The 18,947-nt window shown below is 34.3% G+C and overlaps 3 protein-coding genes across 6 annotated transcripts in view; all 3 read right to left on the reverse strand.

Moving 5' to 3' along the window:
• On the reverse strand, positions 1-1,081 carry LOC100247041 (protein E6-like). The gene has a single exon (XM_002279258.5). It carries the CDS (start codon positions 1,030-1,032, stop codon positions 271-273), a length of 762 nt encoding a protein of 253 aa, XP_002279294.1. The 5' UTR covers positions 1,033-1,081; the 3' UTR covers positions 1-270.
• A 3,646-nt stretch (positions 1,082-4,727) lies between these two features.
• LOC100853536 (uncharacterized) lies at positions 4,728-10,636 on the reverse strand. 3 transcript variants are annotated; one of them, XM_019222432.2, is made up of 10 exons: positions 10,533-10,636; positions 10,380-10,434; positions 10,013-10,140; positions 9,522-9,569; positions 9,270-9,383; positions 8,167-8,235; positions 8,003-8,059; positions 7,667-7,822; positions 6,085-6,165; positions 4,728-5,950 (listed from the first exon to the last, which is right to left on the reverse strand). In XM_019222432.2, exons 2-10 carry the CDS (start codon positions 10,402-10,404, stop codon positions 5,885-5,887), a joined length of 744 nt encoding a protein of 247 aa, XP_019077977.1. In that variant the 5' UTR covers positions 10,405-10,434; positions 10,533-10,636; the 3' UTR covers positions 4,728-5,884. The 3 variants fall into 3 exon arrangements, with proteins under 3 accessions (XP_019077977.1, XP_019077976.1, XP_003633019.2); XM_019222431.2 differs by having other exon boundaries at positions 10,380-10,437; positions 10,533-10,630; XM_003632971.4 differs by having other exon boundaries at positions 10,380-10,635.
• A 1,982-nt stretch (positions 10,637-12,618) lies between these two features.
• The window catches only part of LOC100264186 (uncharacterized), a 49,298-nt gene continuing 42,969 nt past the window's right edge, over positions 12,619-18,947 (reverse strand). For both annotated transcript variants that reach the window (XM_019222582.2, XM_010657152.3), the window contains 5 exons: positions 18,566-18,639; positions 17,065-17,188; positions 13,995-14,086; positions 13,201-13,321; positions 12,619-13,112 (listed from right to left, as the gene is read on the reverse strand). In XM_019222582.2, coding sequence (XP_019078127.1) covers positions 12,960-13,112; positions 13,201-13,321; positions 13,995-14,086; positions 17,065-17,188; positions 18,566-18,639 — 564 coding nt within the window. In that variant the 3' untranslated portion in view covers positions 12,619-12,959. The remainder of the gene's footprint in view (positions 13,113-13,200; positions 13,322-13,994; positions 14,087-17,064; positions 17,189-18,565; positions 18,640-18,947) is intronic.

An 18,947-nucleotide genomic window follows, 5' to 3' on the forward strand; every position in this document is an offset into this window, starting at 1 on the left:
TGATATAATATACATCTTATTGAATTTTTAATCACCAAATAACAATGAAACTATCATAGCTTGTCCATTTCCAAGCATGATCAAAACTAGGCAAACCAAGAAACAAGATTACAAAATAGATTCTAGGCTCCACCCACTCGCAGATTAAGCTATAATTTAATTATTATTACTAAATTAAACCATAACTAAATATGGAACACCACGTATGATAATGGAAACAGATTTCATCATCTTCTTCCCTTGGCTTCATGGCACGAACTCATCTTGGCTTCATGGCACGAACTCATCTTGGCTTTCTTGGTACTGCTCCTGGTTCTGGTACCCTTCCATGGAGTTGTCGAACTCATAGGAGTTCTCATTGTTATTATTATTGCCATAATAACCCCTATTGTTGTACTCATTCCTTGAGTATTCTGTCCTGGAGTTCTCGTACTCATTACGATAATTTTTCTCGCTATTGAGATCATAATAGTACCTTCCATTCTCCAGAAATCTCGTGTCGCTCATGCCTTGCTGCTTAGTGTTGTATCCATTGTTGTTGTTGTTGTTGTTGTTGTTGTTGTTGTTGCTGCTGCTGCTGCTATACACGTTATCACCATTGTAGTAGTTGTTTCGGTTGGACATGGTGGTATAGCCTGTGTCATAGAGCACTGTGTCCTTCAACCCTTGTTGCTTGGCGTTGTAGGAGTTCTTGTTGTAGTAGTAGTTGTTGTTATTGTTGTTGGAATACTCAGCGTACGGAATGTTGTTGCCTGTGGTGCTGGGAGGGAGCTGGCCTGAGCCGTGACCATATAGGCCATAGCCCTCTTGAGTATCCGGGACGAAGGTGGGCTCTTGCTCTTGCTCTTTCAGCTGCTTGCTCTCGAGTTCTTCTTTGTTGGGAAGCTGCGACTCCTCCTTAACATTGTTGTTGTTGTTGTTGGGATTGGTGACCTTGCTGAAGAACTGGCTATCCCTGGCATGAATCTGCAGAGAGCTGGAGAAGAGGATAAGAAGGAGGAGGAAAGGAAAGTGTTTCAAAGAGGGAGCCATGAGATAAGATAGTGTATGTTGATGTGGAGTGTAGTGGGGAAGATATGTGATGGTGCAATCTTTATATAGAGACTCTCTCTCCCAAATTTTCTACTCATTAGGTGCAAATGGGACGCAGAACTGTGATGACTGTGGTCCCTTGCACCAGGGCACTTTAATAAAGGGCGCTTCTCTTCTAAGAATGTGTAATTGCTTTTGTTTTAGGCAGAAAATAATGATTTTTATTTTTTCACTCTTAAGATCTGCTCATGTGAGCTCCAAATGGCCAAAATGCTTTGGAATTGAGCTTCCAAGCACGGGCACAATCATATTCTTTAAGCCCTTGAAGAATCCCGAGGTACCCAATTCATCTCATGGTCAATTTTATGAGAATAATCCCAATTTGGTTCTTGTCAAAGGACTTCTAGGAGAAGGGCATTCTTGAAATTTGTAGGCAAAAGAGATCCATGAAATGGACCGGTGATTATGCTTAGATTGTGGTGAGTGGGACATTGAAATAATGGTATTTAGTGCACACACCATATGGCCTCTAAAGTCTGTCAATTAGAAGGGACGCACCTAACCTTTACTACTACTATGCTTGGTGTTGGGTTGGCCCCCACTCACACACCGAGTAAGCTCCATTCAGTTGGTGGGCAAACAATCTCCACCCACACTGCAATCCCAAATCCCAGTTAAAAAATGGTACCTCACTTTCAGTTAGGCAGAACAAAGGAATCCTATTTATTTTGCTACACTGGGTAGCAATATGAAGTTAAGAAAAGGGTCCCTCAGTAGGCCTTGAGCAGTTGAGTTATTACAATTAGTTGGAATAGACCCTTGCCCTCAGTCAATTTTCTGGTTCAGCTGCTCTACTACATCTAGCTACCTGGTATTGATGGCTCCTCTTCCCACTAAATGTATTAGTTATGCTGTATGAATAGGGGGGGGAACCCTAATTGATCAGCACCATCCAATTCTTTGATTACCCATTTGATGCAGCTCATAAATCCTACCGATCAGTAGTAGATGAGTAAATGGATGCAAGTTCAGTTGCATCCATTTCAGTTGCAATATTTTTAAAACTCAACCACTCAACAGTGTGTGATTTAAACTTGCTATTAAGGAAGAAGAAGGCACTTCTTCATTGCCATTGTCTTGAAGGGTCGCTATAGGGGCTGGATTAGAGGATGTTGTACAGTCAGAACCCCAATCAACCAACTTAGTCGACAATAATTAGTAGGGTTTGGGTATTATTAAACTTTTGGTTGGACAATCCCTATTAGGATTTTGGCAAATTGGGATGTGACTGCATAACTTGTAACATTATTGATGATGAATTCAAATTTCTAACGCTTAAAAATAATAATAATAATGATAATAATTCGGTGCGCTCTTAAATTAATGTTCAATATGTTGGATAGCTAAATAAAAGTGAAAAAGGGAAAAGCAAAAGTTTAATATGAAGCCCACATGGATATAACTTGTTACATAAAGGCAGAGAAGCCAATTGAAGTATGGGGAATTAGAAAAACACAAAAGAAGAAAAGAAAAAGAAAGGAAGTGTAGATGCCACATACATTTGTGACACCTATCTTCCTAAAGAAAAAGCATACCACTTAGAGAAAATTAAAGACATTTGTAAGATTTTCGGTCTTTATTTACAAGGTTGTTGCTAGAGTTGCACATCTTTTTAAAACCTTAAAAAAGGAAAAAGAACTTGTCCGCCAAATTTTACTTGAAAAAGACTTTAAAAAACATAAAAAATAAATCATCTTCTAAAAATTGAGAGCAATTTCACTTTCTAAATTTAGGAGGTTTGGATGTTGAAGTTTGGCATTTGATAAGAGAAACTTGATTAATATAATTAATTAATAGTTCATTTCCATTAGAAATTGTAGATTTTTTGGTACATCACATTCATGCAACAATGTTATACTTCTGAAATGTGTTTTATTTGCTCATAGCTCTCATGTGATATGGGATGAAGCAAACTTTGGTTTTCATTTCCCATGTGATGGACTTAAAAGAAGGGATATATGTCAAATATTAGTTTGGGATCACATCTTTTTAGGGTTATTTTAAATGTATAATTCAATTTCGATAGTAATATTCCATATCAATTGAAAAATGCAACTAAGTTTAAAAGCATTAGAGATATTTTATGATATTTATAATTATTTTTTTTATATAGAAATGAAATGTATAGTATGACAAATTTTCAAAAATCATTATAAAAAATCCAAAAAAATAATTCTTATTATATAATTCCTTCAAAAATGACTTTTTTATTATATAATATATTTTATAAACACTACCAAAATAAATTTTATTCATATTCAAATAGTAAGTGCTTTTTCTTTTTTCTTTTTTTTTTTTTTAAAAAAAGAAAATGCTTTTAAGGAAAACAATGTATATTAGGTTAAATAAAATCACTTTAATGTCGATTCATCCCTACGAGCTAACCTGGATAATGGGTTCGGAGTTGGACATGGTTGTAGGCTGAGTGAGTGCCACCTTAGAAGGGTTGTCCAGGTTTTCACGTACATTACATGCGTTAAACGTTAGTGTTTGACCAATCAATCAACCCTAGTTTTGTCACCATTTCCCTTTGCCTACTGGTGAATAGTCGAGTGTTTTCGGGCGTGATTGGCGGAAGAGTAAGTCCGGGAAAAGGCCAAAAAGTAAAAAGAAAAAAAGAAAAAAAAGCGAGAGAGGAAAGAGCGTGGCAAGCCTACCGGAACCCTCTGTGGTTTGGTTTGGTTTGAATGACTAAAGGTAAGAAAATTAAAGTCATGAACCACTTTACCTTTTTTTTTTCTTTATTATTTTAATTTTCTTATCGTCCATGGTTTAGTGGTCAGAAAAGAAATTCATACAGAGGGATTTTTAGCTGATTGCAGTGCTAATAAGAAAAGAAATTCATACAAAAGGGTTAATAGATAGATGATAGGGAATTTGTTCACTCGTCTTTAGAGAGGAATTTTTCAGCTTTGTAGTCTTTTGCTAAATGGAATCAGATCATAAAAAGTGTAGTTGGTTTTGGTAAATTCTACATGAATTGTATTATGGAAATTTTTTGCGACTCTGCCCTTTTACTCTTCCATTCAAGTCTTTAGGTGATACGTGTCGCTGCAAGCATATGTACCTCCCACAACAGAGGCTTTGAATTTGAGGATAAAACTTCATGCTTGAGTTGACATAGGAGGAATAGACCCGAATGATTTTTTGTCGAGGGCTTGTTTTGCCAATCTTGGACTTGGGAAAATTATAAGGAATATAGTAGATTTAAAATCTTAAAGTTAAAATATGCATACCATTAAACAACACAGCATCCTAAGTTTTACTGACCACTGTGGCTTGGTTGCGCTTTCTTTTAGATTCCGGATTAATCATTTTGATTTTGATTTTTTATTTTTGTATGTAATGTACACTACGCAATAGATGATTCATTTTAAGCAGGATGAAGTAACGATGTCAATCACTACATCTTATAAATTAAGCCTTTATCGATGATAGCATATTATTGTTGTCTCTTCTTTTTTTGTTAAAGCATGCCTGTGAGGACCAAACTAAATTGTAGTTGAAACGCATCAATCATTTCAACATCGCTTTTCTTATCTCTAAATAATTCTCCAAAGCATGTCTTGATCTGACATGGAGCATATGCAACATAAACATCCAATTTCAACAGTAAAAGCCAACCCAAAATGGTCTTTGCCACAAAAATTGTGAATTAAAAGAAAAATGAATGGAGTGGACGAACCACCGACGGTCAAGCTCAAGAGTCGTCAAGAGGAAATGGGTTCCAAAGCAAGAGAGAGAACAACAACAGATTAGGAACGAGGATTGGAATTGAGGGATGAACTCTGTTTACAAGGTGCCCTCTTCTCAGCCTCTTTCTCACATACTCTATCCTCTCTTCCTCACCCCACTTGGCTTCTTCCACTCCTTCGGCAAGAATCAACGGCGGGGGTTGCTGGAATGGGCACTTGGACCTCCAAGACGTCTCCGGCTTCCCAAATCTGGAGATCCTTTTGAGAAAGAGAGAGAAGCCCCATGACAGGTGAAGAGAAGGGAAGGTGGGTTGGGGCTTGTTGCAGAGTACCGGTGGGTAGTCCCAATTGAGGTAGCATGGGATCTGGGTGGAGATGAACAGCTGAGAGTGGAGAGGTGGTGCGGTTGTGGGGTACGTTAGGATGTGAGTTAAGGCCTGGAGTCTCTGCTCCCATGTTGCTTCTTCCATCCTTCCTCCACCTCTCTGGATTCACGGATGAGGTTGAAAAAGTCCCAAGTGTCCCGGGCAAGAATGGCAAAATTACCAATATGGCAGGGTAATATAGCAAAGTTTCTTCAATTTGGCAACTGCAATCCCAGGCCCATTAGTAACTCTAGTACCAAGGCGGAAAGGCCTTTTGGTAGTGATTGATAACTGAACCCATCTTTAAGGAGTACTTACTGCTTCCACTAAAGCTAATGGGCCCTGCAGCGGTCCAAAAATTCAAAAGACAAGATGGAAAATCAAGTCATGGACTGGGAATACAGTATAGCAATTATCAATTAGTGTCAAATGTGCTGAAAGTCCTGTCAACAGAACAGCAATAGGTATCAGCTGGTAAGAGTGGTAAGTATAACAAGCTCAAAAATTAAAACTCGAGAAACCAGGCATGTAATATCTTTTGATTATCATAGAGAGAATCCAAAAATGAACTCAAGTTGTACAGCTGTTACATTTAAATTCTGGTTATCTATTGTTACAAACGAGACACTGACAATAATATCGATCCAGGCCCAGAAAGGTAGTTATCAAATTTATGTTTTAGCTATCATCAATCTGGATAAGCAGTCTACTTCACGTGGAAAATTTTCCCAGCTAGCAGAATTGTGATGAGACCAACATCCAAGCACCCATTATCGGGAAGGTTATTAGAGCAGAAGCCTGCAATTTTGCAAATTGGATTACAATGGGTAAGATCATGATACATAAGAGAGCAAGGAGGTGTGCATGAATTGCCTAGATAAAGATGCTTTAGATAAGAAAACTAAAGTGATGGCAATATTTCAACAACATACCACAAAGAATACCAATTCATCATTGGCAAGAGCTGCAGTGAACTCATATTTTTCCATTTCTTGTTTTATGAAACCTTGTAACTGCATACAGAAAGTGAAGATTTCATTAGCAGAATAAAAGGAGGTATCTGGACAATTCGTAGGCTTTAGGGCCTCCACAGGCAAATGTGTGAGCTATAATGCTTGCAGAATGCATAAGTAACTGTAACATCCGTAAAATTTTCAATTTCACAAAACCATACATCTTCATATGAAGATACTCCAGAAAAATATGAAACAGAGAACAATGAATCTTAAATCATAGGGGCTCACATTTCTCAACTTTCATACTCAGTGAAAGATCATAAAAGGAGGCATATTAGAGAGGAAAAGCAGTTCAATGTAGAAATAAGTTGTAGGTTTCATTTCTCTCAATGGAAAAGGAATCGAGGAAAAGTAATTCAATTCATGGGGCAGCATGTCATTATGAAGTAAATCTTGTATACTAGACTAATAATAATTTATATCAATAAACTGAACCAAGTGAAACTATCTTAGCCAATTTTGTAGAAAATGGCACTACAAAATTGTAAAGGTTAGCTCATTTCAATCATTGTCAATAAGATAACTATATTCCTGTGCTGTAAGTAATGCAGACATGGGGCTTCCAATACCATTTACAAAACTTGCATATCCCGGACATGAATCGGAGCCTTGATTTGTGTTTAAAGAAAACAACTTGAAATCAAGAACAGAATGTTTTTGCTTTTATCCCATAGATGTTGATTTTGTAAATTATCATTTTTGGGGAAAGAATTAAGATCCAGCGGCAAATGGGCTGTCTCAGGTCAAAGGGAGTAAATTTTATAAGGATCAACTGAATTAATACAAGATCTGATAAGTAGAGCATGCCCTTGCCTGCCCCCTCTTCCCGCAAAGACGACCAGTGCAAGCTGCTGCCCCACGTATATTCCCAATCCCACCCCAACCCAACCCAACCCAACCCAACAGCACACTCACACATTGAAAAGAAAAATTTAAACAGTCTTTTCACTTTGGGTTTCCCATGTGCTTTCACTACATGGGGCTCAAAAAAGTCATGGTTGAAGGCCCATTGAATGAGACAAAATCATGAAAGACCAGAATTTGAAATCTACCACCCCTATCATTTCTTGAAATCTTAGTGACTTGCAATTTTGAAGATTGGAAGAGGCACCATACAAACCCCAATGTCAAATGAAGCATAATTCCCCCTACACAGTCTCTACAACCTATGGTTATGAAAAGCCAGCAGAATGAGAGATAATTTGGAGTATCAATCTTATGGCCACAGTTTATCAGAGTTTTATTACTTATCTTTTGTTGAGGGAACAGTTATACAAGTGCCGAAAAGCTATCAACGGTCTTTCTATTTTCAGGAAAGACTTCAAGAAATATTTCATATATATAAACTTTTAAAAAGAAGAATAACTTTAAAACAACCTCACAGTACATTGTGGAAGTATTACTGATTTTGAGCCGAAACATTGCCTCTAAAATCCTTAGTATGACATTGAAGAATGGAGTTTTCCTTGCACAATAAATGGGAAGAATAAGTACACACCTCATGATGATAGGCTTTAGCTGCTGACCACATTCTTTTCAACTGATGCAGAAATCGAGACTTGTAGGAACTCAAAGTAGAACCTCTTCCAAATAAATATGGGTCCAGCATCCCGAAAACTTTTTCAAGATGATTGCCAAAGAGGTTGTTGATGAACTGTAAGAAGACTAGATTAGTTAAAATGTCAAAAGATGTGAAACTTTCTCCATTCTTAAGGATGTCCACTGCACATTGCTGATAATGCATAGGTACACAATGGAGTTAAGTTTCAACAATGCACAAAATTTATGAACTTGAGATAAACAAACATAGAGAAAAAATAAATAGTAAACTTACCTTTAAGAATGTGCATCTCATCATGCTTACTTGCCTTTTAGCCTTCAAAGCCCGAAGCTATCAAGAATAAAAATCATTCAGGGCTATCACAAAGTAGTAAAATAAGTACTAAATCTTCACACATTTCATATATATAGCTGGTGTGATGTTGAATAGGACAATACTTCTGCCATTTGAAGAGCCTGCTCAAGTTGCTGAATTTGAATCCACTGTTCTGTAACAACGTCAGCCAGCTGGGAAAAAGAAAAAGAAAAAAATAATAAATTATAAATTATCAACTAATATGTGGACCTATCATTAACCATCTTAAGCTTTTATATTATCTCTAAAGTCAGTCTAATTTATCATCACTGTTCACAGGCAATGTAGCTACACACTTGAGAAGACCTCAATCAAGACAAAACGTCCACACACTCTTAAGTTCTTAACTTCTCTTAGTCAAGCATTTTGGAAGATTTAAACAAGTGCTCCATTGAGCACCCAAAGTGATAAACTTTGATCAGAGAACAAGAAAAAATCAGCAAAGTGTGATCATTTTTATAGAGAAGTTTGAAGGAATCATAGAAAAGATCCCCACCTAAACTCTCTCTAATCCCACCCTTTCCTCTTATTTTCTTTCCTTCCTTTTCTTCCTTCCTTTCCTTCTTTTCCTTTTCATCTTCTTAATTTTTTTTTCCTTATTGAGAAAAAAAAAAAAAAAAACTAACAAGGTGCATGATTAGGCTGCCAACCGTGACTGGCAGTGGTGCCTGACCACACAACAGCGATTGGGTTAGGGTTTTGGATGGGTGGACATTGAGATGTAGAAGAAGAGGCTAATTTGATCATTTCATACTCAAGATTTATTTATTTATTTTTAAAAAGTGTGTGTAGAAAGAGAGCTTAGGTGGGGGTGTTTAACAATTCTCAAAGATAAAAACATGAAGCGAGCTAGCTCATATAATGACTGGAAATTTGAAAACTATCACGCTGACTTTCTGTAGAAAAGGTGCAAATTACTTTGTTTTCTTTTCCCAAAAAGATTCCATAAGTCTTTTCTTCAGGGACCAATTTTCAACTTTTTGTCTTCTATATTTACAACCATTTCCCCATCTTGTAGGTCTTCTTTACAGGATAATGTTAATGGCTATTTGATTCCTGTTTGATAAAAACTTTTATAGCTTTCAGAACATAACTAAAGCACTATATGGTGAGTTTAAATGCTTTTATGGTGCAGAACATCTTCCTCTACCAAAAAAGGCATAATGGATTCAATCAGTGTATTCACCTGTTCAACTTGTTTACTGACCACGTTCAACCTGTCTTCAGCATCTTGTGCTTTGGATTCTAAAGTATGAAGATCAAAGTTGTTCTTTCTTGAAGCAGCCCAAAGAAGTCGTACCTATGCATCCCCAATCCTACTTCTCAAATCAGTAAAACTTTCAAATAAGCAACCAAGGCACTCTCTGATACTATTTCCTATTGGATGTGAAAACTAATAGAAGCAACATGAAAAATGAAAATCAAACAAGAAACAAACCTCCTCTTCTAGAGCAGCCAGCCTTTCATTGGCATGTGATGAGTCACCCTGCAATACAATGATGACCCAGGAACAAACCACATAAATACAAGAATAGGCAACTCTGCATAGGTTTTGTTTATGATATATTTTTAGCTAGTAAGCCCATAGCAAGGGTGAATGCTAAAGTACAACTAAGGGAAGATTCTTTAGAATCAAATGGACTGAGAAACTATACAGAAGATTTTTTAAGAGCAATAAGTAACAGAAAAGTGATACCCAGAAACATAAACAATAGCTTCAATTTGCCAGCTGTGGTCCTCAATATGAAAATTTTGAATAAAAATCCAAATGGTTTATTTTTCTTTTCATTAGGCTCCTCATATTCGCCATTCAATCAATATACAAGAAACACACCCAAAAACTTCCGACAAGGTTTCAACAAGCTGGTAGAAGCAAGGCGAAAAAAAAAAGAAGGTATAGCAAGAAATATTTATAAAGAGCAAGCGAACCTTAATACTGTACAAAACAGACTGCAGATGATGGATCTTATGTGAAAACTCCTCAATTAGCTTCTCGCGCTGTTTCAGATAAAGGTATTTTTCATTAAAGTTTTGGACAATTTCCTCCATTACAGTTTCTGCATTATGAAAAATTGAGTGTCAACCGAGATTAGTATTTAAATAAAAAATCCACCAACAAAATTGCCCTAGCTAGTCATAGCTCATAAGCTCAGGAGTTCGCTTCATGAAATCAGATTCAGCAAACAAGCAATAGCTCGATGCGTTCCAATTCGTGCATTCCATCAAAAAATCCAAATAAGAAGAAAAAGAATACACAATTTTAATGAAATCACTTGAGTGATGTCGGAGAAGAGACCTAATTGAGTGATCCGGAGCTTCATTTCTTGCAATTCGCAGATGGAGTTAACCCCCTGCTGATTTCCACATGGAGATTGAGAGTTGAGAGGAGGAAGCAGAGGAGTGGATTGGCCAAGAGTGAAAATAAATGACAATATGGCGGGAAAAATACCCAGGGAAACCGCCATCATTGCGCCGCTTCGGTGCTATGCGAACGCAAGTAACGGAGAGGGATCTTTGCTGTGGCAGTGGGCTTCTGATGAAAAATAAAAGGGTGGCCCGATTAGATTTACGCTTATAAATTTATAATTATTACTATTTAATGGTGAAGCTCCTCGGATGAGGAAACAAAATTAAGAATTTTTTTAGACAAATAAATATAACATTTTTTTAATTCAAAAAAGTACTAAAAATAAATTTACGAATATTGGCTTCAAATTTGGATACCACGAGGAAATAAAATTAAGAATTTTTTGTAGACAAATAAAAATAACAAATTTTTACCTTATTTATACTATGTAAAAGTAAATTCATGAATAAAAATATTTATTTTATATTTTATATACATTCTTCTTACTTTCATATTTTGATTACATTTTTAGCAACATGATTACATTATTTTTAATTAAGTTACAATTTTCATAATTCAATATTTTCATTGCATTTTTTTTATATCTAGATCATATTCTTCGTGCTTAAATTACAATTTTTGTATTTTAATATTATAATCAACTTTTTGGTATTTTAGTCATCTTTTACGAACTTTGTTACATCTTCTATGCCTTAAAACTTTAGTCACAATTTTTTGTACATTAATCATTTTTTTTTTGTACCTTCTTCACATTTTTTACATTTTAATCGTATTTTTTGTATTATTATCACCTTTTTTGCACCTTAATCATAATTTTTTCACTTTAATACTTTGGTCATATTTTTAGTCAAATTTGTTATAGTTGAGTTTTTTTTTCTACTTAATCACATTCTTTATACCTAAATAAAAAATTTTGTTTTTTTTTTTAGAACTATTGTCACATTTTTATATGCAAGTCACATTCTTCTTATTCTTATTGACACTTAACGGGTATTTGTTAAATCAACTTAATAACTTAAAGTTACTTAATAATTTAATTTAACTCAATAGGTAAATTAAGTATGTTTGGTGAAATAACTTAATAGTATGACTTAAAGTAAAAAATAACTTTAAGCAATAAGTAAAAACAGTTAACTTATTCTTAAGTTAACATTTTCATTTTACCTTTGTATTATTATTTGTCTTTGTTACTTCCATAACCTTTTTTAATACTTCCCAATCTCTATTGTTAGTCGATCTCCTTTACTCTAATTATAATTTATCATAACAAATATGTTAATTTAATGATTTTAGAATAAAATTTAAATTAATTTTATCAAACAAACTTTAATATTTAAAGTAAAAATTAAATAATAAGTTTTAACTCAACAATCGAAGTATAATGTCACTTAAAATCAATTTAAGTTACTAAGTAATAAATATTAAGTTTTACCAAACACCTCCTTAATCACATCCTTATTATATTTGCCCATTTATTTTATGAAATAATTAAAGTACGTACTTTTAAATTTTTTAAACTTTGAATAAGGTTTAGATATTTTACAGTACAGTGTATTGATTCAATCTATAAATACATATCATCTAACATAAGAAAAAAGTTGACCAAATAAGGTATTATATTAATGGGTTGAATGTTTTATAATATATAGAATTATTATTATTGATTGGAATTAATTTTCATTTAAAAAAATAATAACACAAAAGACATAAAGTAAAAATAAATACAAAGTAATTGAATATATGGAACACGGATAAGAAAATAAAAGTAAGATATAAAATAATAAGATTAAAATACCCTACAAGATAGAACATAATGAGACCTGGATCATGGGATTGAAATGTGCATATAACACCCCCTGATTTATAGTACTTTTTCGACATGATAACAGAAGGTAACATGCCGTAAACATATTTTAGTTTGATTAACATGACAATAGACAGCAAATTTGTTGTACATACAGTGTCAGATCAATCCTGGAGAACTGAGGAGGTACAAAGGAAAGGTGGTGGTAGCACTTGCGCTATCTCTCAATAATACAGATTATGTCAATCTCAGGGCACAAAGCAAAAATTGGCACTCACCACATGCAACATCCCTTGTTTACTTCCAATGACAATGGCCTTTCTATGAGGTTTACAGTACCACAGGGCAAACAACAAAATGATGAATCCAGGAAAGTTAATCATGGGGCACTATATTACTATGTGTATAAAGTCAGACAATTTAAGAACTACAGACCAGTTTAATAAGCATAAGCTAGAACATTAGGGATTAAACATTTTTGGAATTAAAGGTAAAAACAACAGTACTAATAAATATACAGTAGCGGGAGTTGCCTAGCCTCTTTGGTGATAAGAGGCAAAACCCTGTAAGCCACCCAGTGTTCTCACTTCAAAGGCAGAGAGGCAAATGATTTGTAGCCCACTGCCAGAATGGCTGAGATCTCTGAATATTTAGGTGTCTGTGGATTCCTCTATTTCCTTGTTTCTTATATGTGGAATGAATTATTAGGAGGGGCATTTGCATGGTTCAATTCCCCAAGTTGTCTCTGCATAATCTTCAATTGTTCTATCGCTGCTGAATCTCCCAGAACCAGCAGTGCTAAGTATGCTCATCTGAGTCCACTTTTCTTGATCAACAAATGCTTTATCAGCAGCAGCCTGAAGTTGGTACTCTATTAGGTTAGATGCACTATTCCGATCATAGGAATACACAATCTTGGTTTGGGGCCATGGAAATTAATTTTACCTGAGCCTCTAGATAGCTAGCAAAATCAGAACCCAGAAGATAGAAGTCACTATCACCCTCTACACCATCACATAATGATTTGAAGTAGTCTTTAAAGCCAAAATGGCCATCTCGAACCATCCTATATTTAATATCACAATCAAAATCATGTATAATATCACACATGTTTTTGAGATTAAATTCAAATCACACCTATGCCAAAGCACAGAATTCAGAGTAATAATTTAAGTGAAAAGGGGCTATGAAAGTTATTCAGTCCTCTTAACTTATCAATGACTACAGTGTCCTCAAAAGTTCAATAACACGTCACTTAATCAATTTTTTAGAATGATCAGAATTAATCCCTTTCAATTTAAATTATTGCAATATCCAGTCAACATTTTCAATCAAATTGAAAGGCCAACATGTTAATTGACATCTTGATCTATTTATATCTCTTTTTCAATGTCTGAAAATTTCTTCTGTGTCAAGATCTTCATTGACATCTAAAATTGCCTAGCACAACACTTCATGTGTTCAAGGCAACTAATTTAAACGTAGTAACAAGGTGGTTTTATATAGGTAACTGTTTCATGACCAAGGCCACTATATTGTAATCATATTACAAAAGGAAATACATATGTGAATGCCTCTTCCAATCAATTGATAGCTTAACAGAAGTATTGGTATGATTTTGGGGATCTTGAGATGACATGTTATTATGTAGAAAATAAACTTGCAAAATAACTTGTAGAACATTGACTAGAACAAGCAGATGCAACAGAGAAATATAAAAGTAAGTTGTGACTATATACCTTACTACGTGTGAAAATTGAAGAGGTGCTTTATGATCAGAACTTTTCTCACGCAATGCCGGAACTTCATGCACTTTTGCTCCAAATAAAAACTGAAAGTAGAGAATTTTATCACAAAGCCATACCTCTCATCATCTTGTTAGCAAATGTTACACAATGATTTGTTTGAAATAACATAAAATTATTTTATTAATTTAGGAAGAAAACACAAAATTATTGGTTGATTGAAGCTATGCTTTTAAAGTCATAAGCAGAGACCACAAGAGAATGTCGCTTAGAAAGCCTTCATGCTCATCAAAATGCATATATGCACAACTCTGCTAGACTCCAAAATACAGTTTCCAACAATTTGCGTTATTTGCCTATTGATGCATGTGGCTCAAGTGGCTAAGGGTTAGGGTGGGGATGGGAGAGGATAAGGGTTCAAGTTCCAGAAAGGACAAAAAAACCACACATAATTTTTCTTCCTCTTATATGTTCTGTCTAGGTTTTTGTTTTATAATGCCTACGTATATGATAAACAAATTTCAAGATTCATTTTACTGAACGAACCTCAGATTTTATTTTGCACATTCTTTACTTTTAGATAGTGCTTCAAGTGAAAGTATTATTTGCATGGGAGTGAATGTAAAAATAATGATAGAACCAGAACCAGCAAGCACCACTCCAACTATCCAGTGTTGGCTTTACAATGGAGTGAAGTTTGATAGTACTTTATGATTCACTTAACCTGACAACAGAATTGGCTTAGAAAGTGAAATTAATTGCAATATAGAGAATATCTGATTCCTCAACTTTTCACAATGGCCAGTGCTGGCATGAGGAGAATAGATCTATATGGAACTATGACCATTCATTGGAACTCTTTAATATTTAGCAACAGACAAAAATTCCCAAGCAGAAAAAAGAAAAAAAAAAAATACCCAGGCAGAATAATATCGAAGAGGATTTCTTAACCCCTATAAATAGGGGGCCTCCTTAAGTTTCAAAGGACACTTGCAGACTTGTAAACTTCTCTGCTTGAGAAGAGTTGGAGGGAGTCTGAAAAATTTTCAGTTTGGAGTTTGGATTCAACCCAAGCTTAATAAACCTTAACCCAACTATGTAGACTTGGCTAAATGAATCCTAAATAGTCATACCACTAGTACTAAGTGTTTGGATAGAGCCCTTAAAAGCATCATATGATGTAACAATACAATGAAATTCACTAATATTTATATTATAACTTTGGTTCTTTTTTTACTATCCCATATTTATATATTTATGAAATATCTATGTTGAGCATTCAGGCTAACATCACTTACATTATACATGACTTTGGTGCATTAAAAGTTGCATGGAAGATCCAAGTCATGGGTTCCTTACAAGATTGATGATTTGTGACTTGGGCAATCCATTTGAGACTGTAGTGCACCACCATCTATTTGGAGAGATCATTAGTCTTAGTCATCAAGATGAGTTTCTCATGGTGATTGCACTAGTGTATATAGTTGCACGTTGGACAAAACCTATGATGAGTTATAACATTGGCTATCGAGTATGACTTCACCAATTTACTATGTTGTATGGGCTCTCAACCTTGAGAGAATATTGAGTTAATTCTAAGATCTTGAGTGGCTTTGATCTTAGGGTCATATATTTCCTATGGATTGGGTCACTGTTGATCTGACAATAGGTATTCTCAAGATAGACACCATAATATTTTCATGGATTTAAGATAATGTGTCTCCTTGGGTGATCCTAAGGACATGCGATCATGAAATCTATGGCCACAATAATTCCTTAATTAGAATTTGACATGTATTCTTTGTGAGTTAGAGTACGTCAGTTGATCATATAATAGGAGGATATTTAACTCAACAATTGAAGAGATAATCTTGAGAGGTTAATAGCACATACCTTGTTAGATTATAAACACCAGTTCATGGGGAGTTTGTATGCAGTGGATAGTATGTTATGGACCCGAGTTATATCTTGTTGTAATAATGTAAGATATTGGAATACAATTGACTCTTTGTAATGGGATATTAAGTCAACTTCAAAATTATATTATGAGGGAATTAGTATTTTCCTATAAGTCCCAGTGGTCCCCGATAGGACATCATATTCCTTAGTAGTACAAGTTTTAAGGATTGGTTAGGTTCTTTATTCATGTGTGTATAAGGATGTTTAGGTAAAAAGGCAAGGTTGTGTGTGAGCTTGTGAATAGTCTCTCTAAACTAGACTAATTGAATAATTAGAACCCAATAAGGCTAATTAATCAATTAGAACCCAAGTGGGTTGAATTACGTGACCTAAGTTCAAAATAAACTCAAGTCATTTAAGCCTATTGGAAGCTTATATAAACTCCCCTTAGGGTTTAGGACTTAAGTTTAGTCTTCCTATTCACTCCAAAGAGAGGATAGCCCTAGCCACCAACCCTTTAAGACGATTCCACCCTCTTGTGTGCTAGGATTTGAGGAAAGAGCCATTGGACGAAAAACTCTTGGTTTGCATAATCTACGATGCATACGATGTATCTTTATCAACAAGAACTGATATGGGATTATCCAAATCACAAGTATGTTTTTTTGAGCACCTAGATCTAAGGTTCAAAATTTTGAATGCTTTTATTGTGTAGATCTAAAGATTCCTAAAATATTTTGCATGCACCCCAACAATCCAAGGCTGGGAATTAAGTAATCCAGAGATTCCAACACTAAGATGTGACATCTTACATCATCTAGGAAGGAAAAATTCTGGCAATTCATAAGGGGTAATGCCCCTAAATTGTTTGAACATGTTTTAAAGCCATGAGAGCAATTTGCTCAAAGTGGACAATATCCACACATGAAGGTGGATGATGACAGTTGCACCTCCGATGTTGTCGGTTTTGTATGAGAGGATGAGCTATGGATGCATTTTAAAGTCATGTGGGTGAATGGTCCAAAGCAAACAGTATCCACACACAAAGGCTGGTCATCACAAGCCTATGAGGGTGGTAAGTGCCATGACCTGGATCTTCCAAAGAGCCAAACAAAATTTCATTTCCAAGGGTAAACTTGTAAACCTCATTTAAAATGGAAATTACCATGTTTTCTTCTCCTATTTCTTCAATAATTTCAACTGTAGATCCATCTGCTGTAGCTAAAAGTAAACAACCATTCATCAAAAACTTCATGCAGCCAGTTCCTGATGCCTCATGTCCAGCAGTGCTGCACAAGATTCAAAATAGGATTATTTATACAACAATGTACAGATTCTCAAGAAAACAATGACTTAGAAAAAGGCAAGAGATTCAATTGGTTTAAATCCTTCATTTAGATGGGTTTAAGGAAAAAAGTACATGCTAATAAGTAGGACAGCATAGGTCCATGGGGGCATTTGCTGAACTTAATAACTTAAGTCATTAAGCTTTTTAAGTATGTTTAGTAAGATAACTTAAGGCTTACTATTTGTACTTGGACTTTAAGGTTTTTTGCTTTCTTTTTGTGTTCCTTTAGGACGATCTCTCATCCATCCTTCTTTGTACTTATTTGTACTTTTTTACTTATCTTAATATACTATACTGTTATTTCTCAAAAAAAAAAAAAAAAAAAAAAAACTTAAGGCTTGTTTGCTTTTTGACTTAAGACATTTTTGAATTTTTTTTTCAACTTATCGCTTTTTTTAAAAAAAAATAATAATTTGTCTTAATAGAAAAGATTTTTTTTTTTTTTTTTTTTTTTTTTTTACTTTCATCTTAATTTAAAAAGTCATTTTTGTCTTCTTTCTCCCAAATTCGAATCTAACCCTCTCTATGCTTTACTAATTGACGTTCACCACTCCACTCGTCATAGATCATCGGTCTTTGCTCCACCACCATTGCTCTATCATCGAATGTTGTAATAATTATTTTATAATTTTGTTATTGGTCTAATAAATTTTAGCATTTTGAGATATTTGGAAAATGTTAAACTATTTTTTTGTTAAATTATTACTTTTCAAATATTCTATCTTACTTGCATAAAATAAGAACAAACATAATATTTATTTTTTGTAAGGGTAAACTCATTGGATTACTAATTCTAAGGTGTTTTTAACATGTAAACACAAACATATCATTTAAGCTTAAACAATCAACTTTATTCTTAGAGTCTATTCAAATTTAAGACAAAAAAAAAAAAAAAAAAGTTTACCTTAATAATAAAACTTAAAGTCAAAATTAATTTAAAGTAATAAATTAAACAAATTAATTTTTTTAATCAAAATAGATTTTTCAACTTCTTTTCAGCTCTTGACACTACCATCAACTCTTTCTTTCCTTATTTATCTCTCATATGTTCATTAAATAATATTCATGAGGGTAAATATGTCAATTTAATAATTTCAAAAACAATTTAAGTGGGTTTTACCAAACAACCTTGATATTTAAGGTAAGGATTACATAATAAGTTAAGTCATCAGATTCACAAAAATTCAAATTTAGTCATCCTAAGTCATTAAGCATTAAGCTTTTAGCCATACCAAATGCCACCCAAGTTAATTAAAGAAGAGACCTGAGATTGAAACTAAGGATTATATCCAATTTGCATAGAGCAGAACTAACAAACCTTATGTGCTGTGAAAGGTCAGCCCCTGGTATTACCAATTCAGCAACAGAAACATTATAATCAGGGACAAATATCTGGCATAACAGCAAAAATGAATCAATATAACAGGCAATCTAAATCAAAGCAAAACAATTTAAAGGAAGGTTAAGGTAAAAAATTTTAATTATATGTTGGCATCAACCAGTAATTTCATCATCAAATCAACCTTTATTACATCCATGTGCATTTTATTTCAATGGGTTTTTCCCAACTCTTACAACTCTCATAATACCTATAAAAAAAAACTCTTTACAACTCATACTGGGATGTGAACTCATTCAAAAACATTTCCTGGCAATGCTTCTGGTGAAGGATCCTTAAATGTATCTCCTTGTCTGGTTGT

Source organism: Vitis vinifera, chromosome 10, assembly GCF_030704535.1.
Source record: "Vitis vinifera cultivar Pinot Noir 40024 chromosome 10, ASM3070453v1".
Lineage (NCBI taxonomy): Eukaryota > Viridiplantae > Streptophyta > Magnoliopsida > Vitales > Vitaceae > Vitis > Vitis vinifera.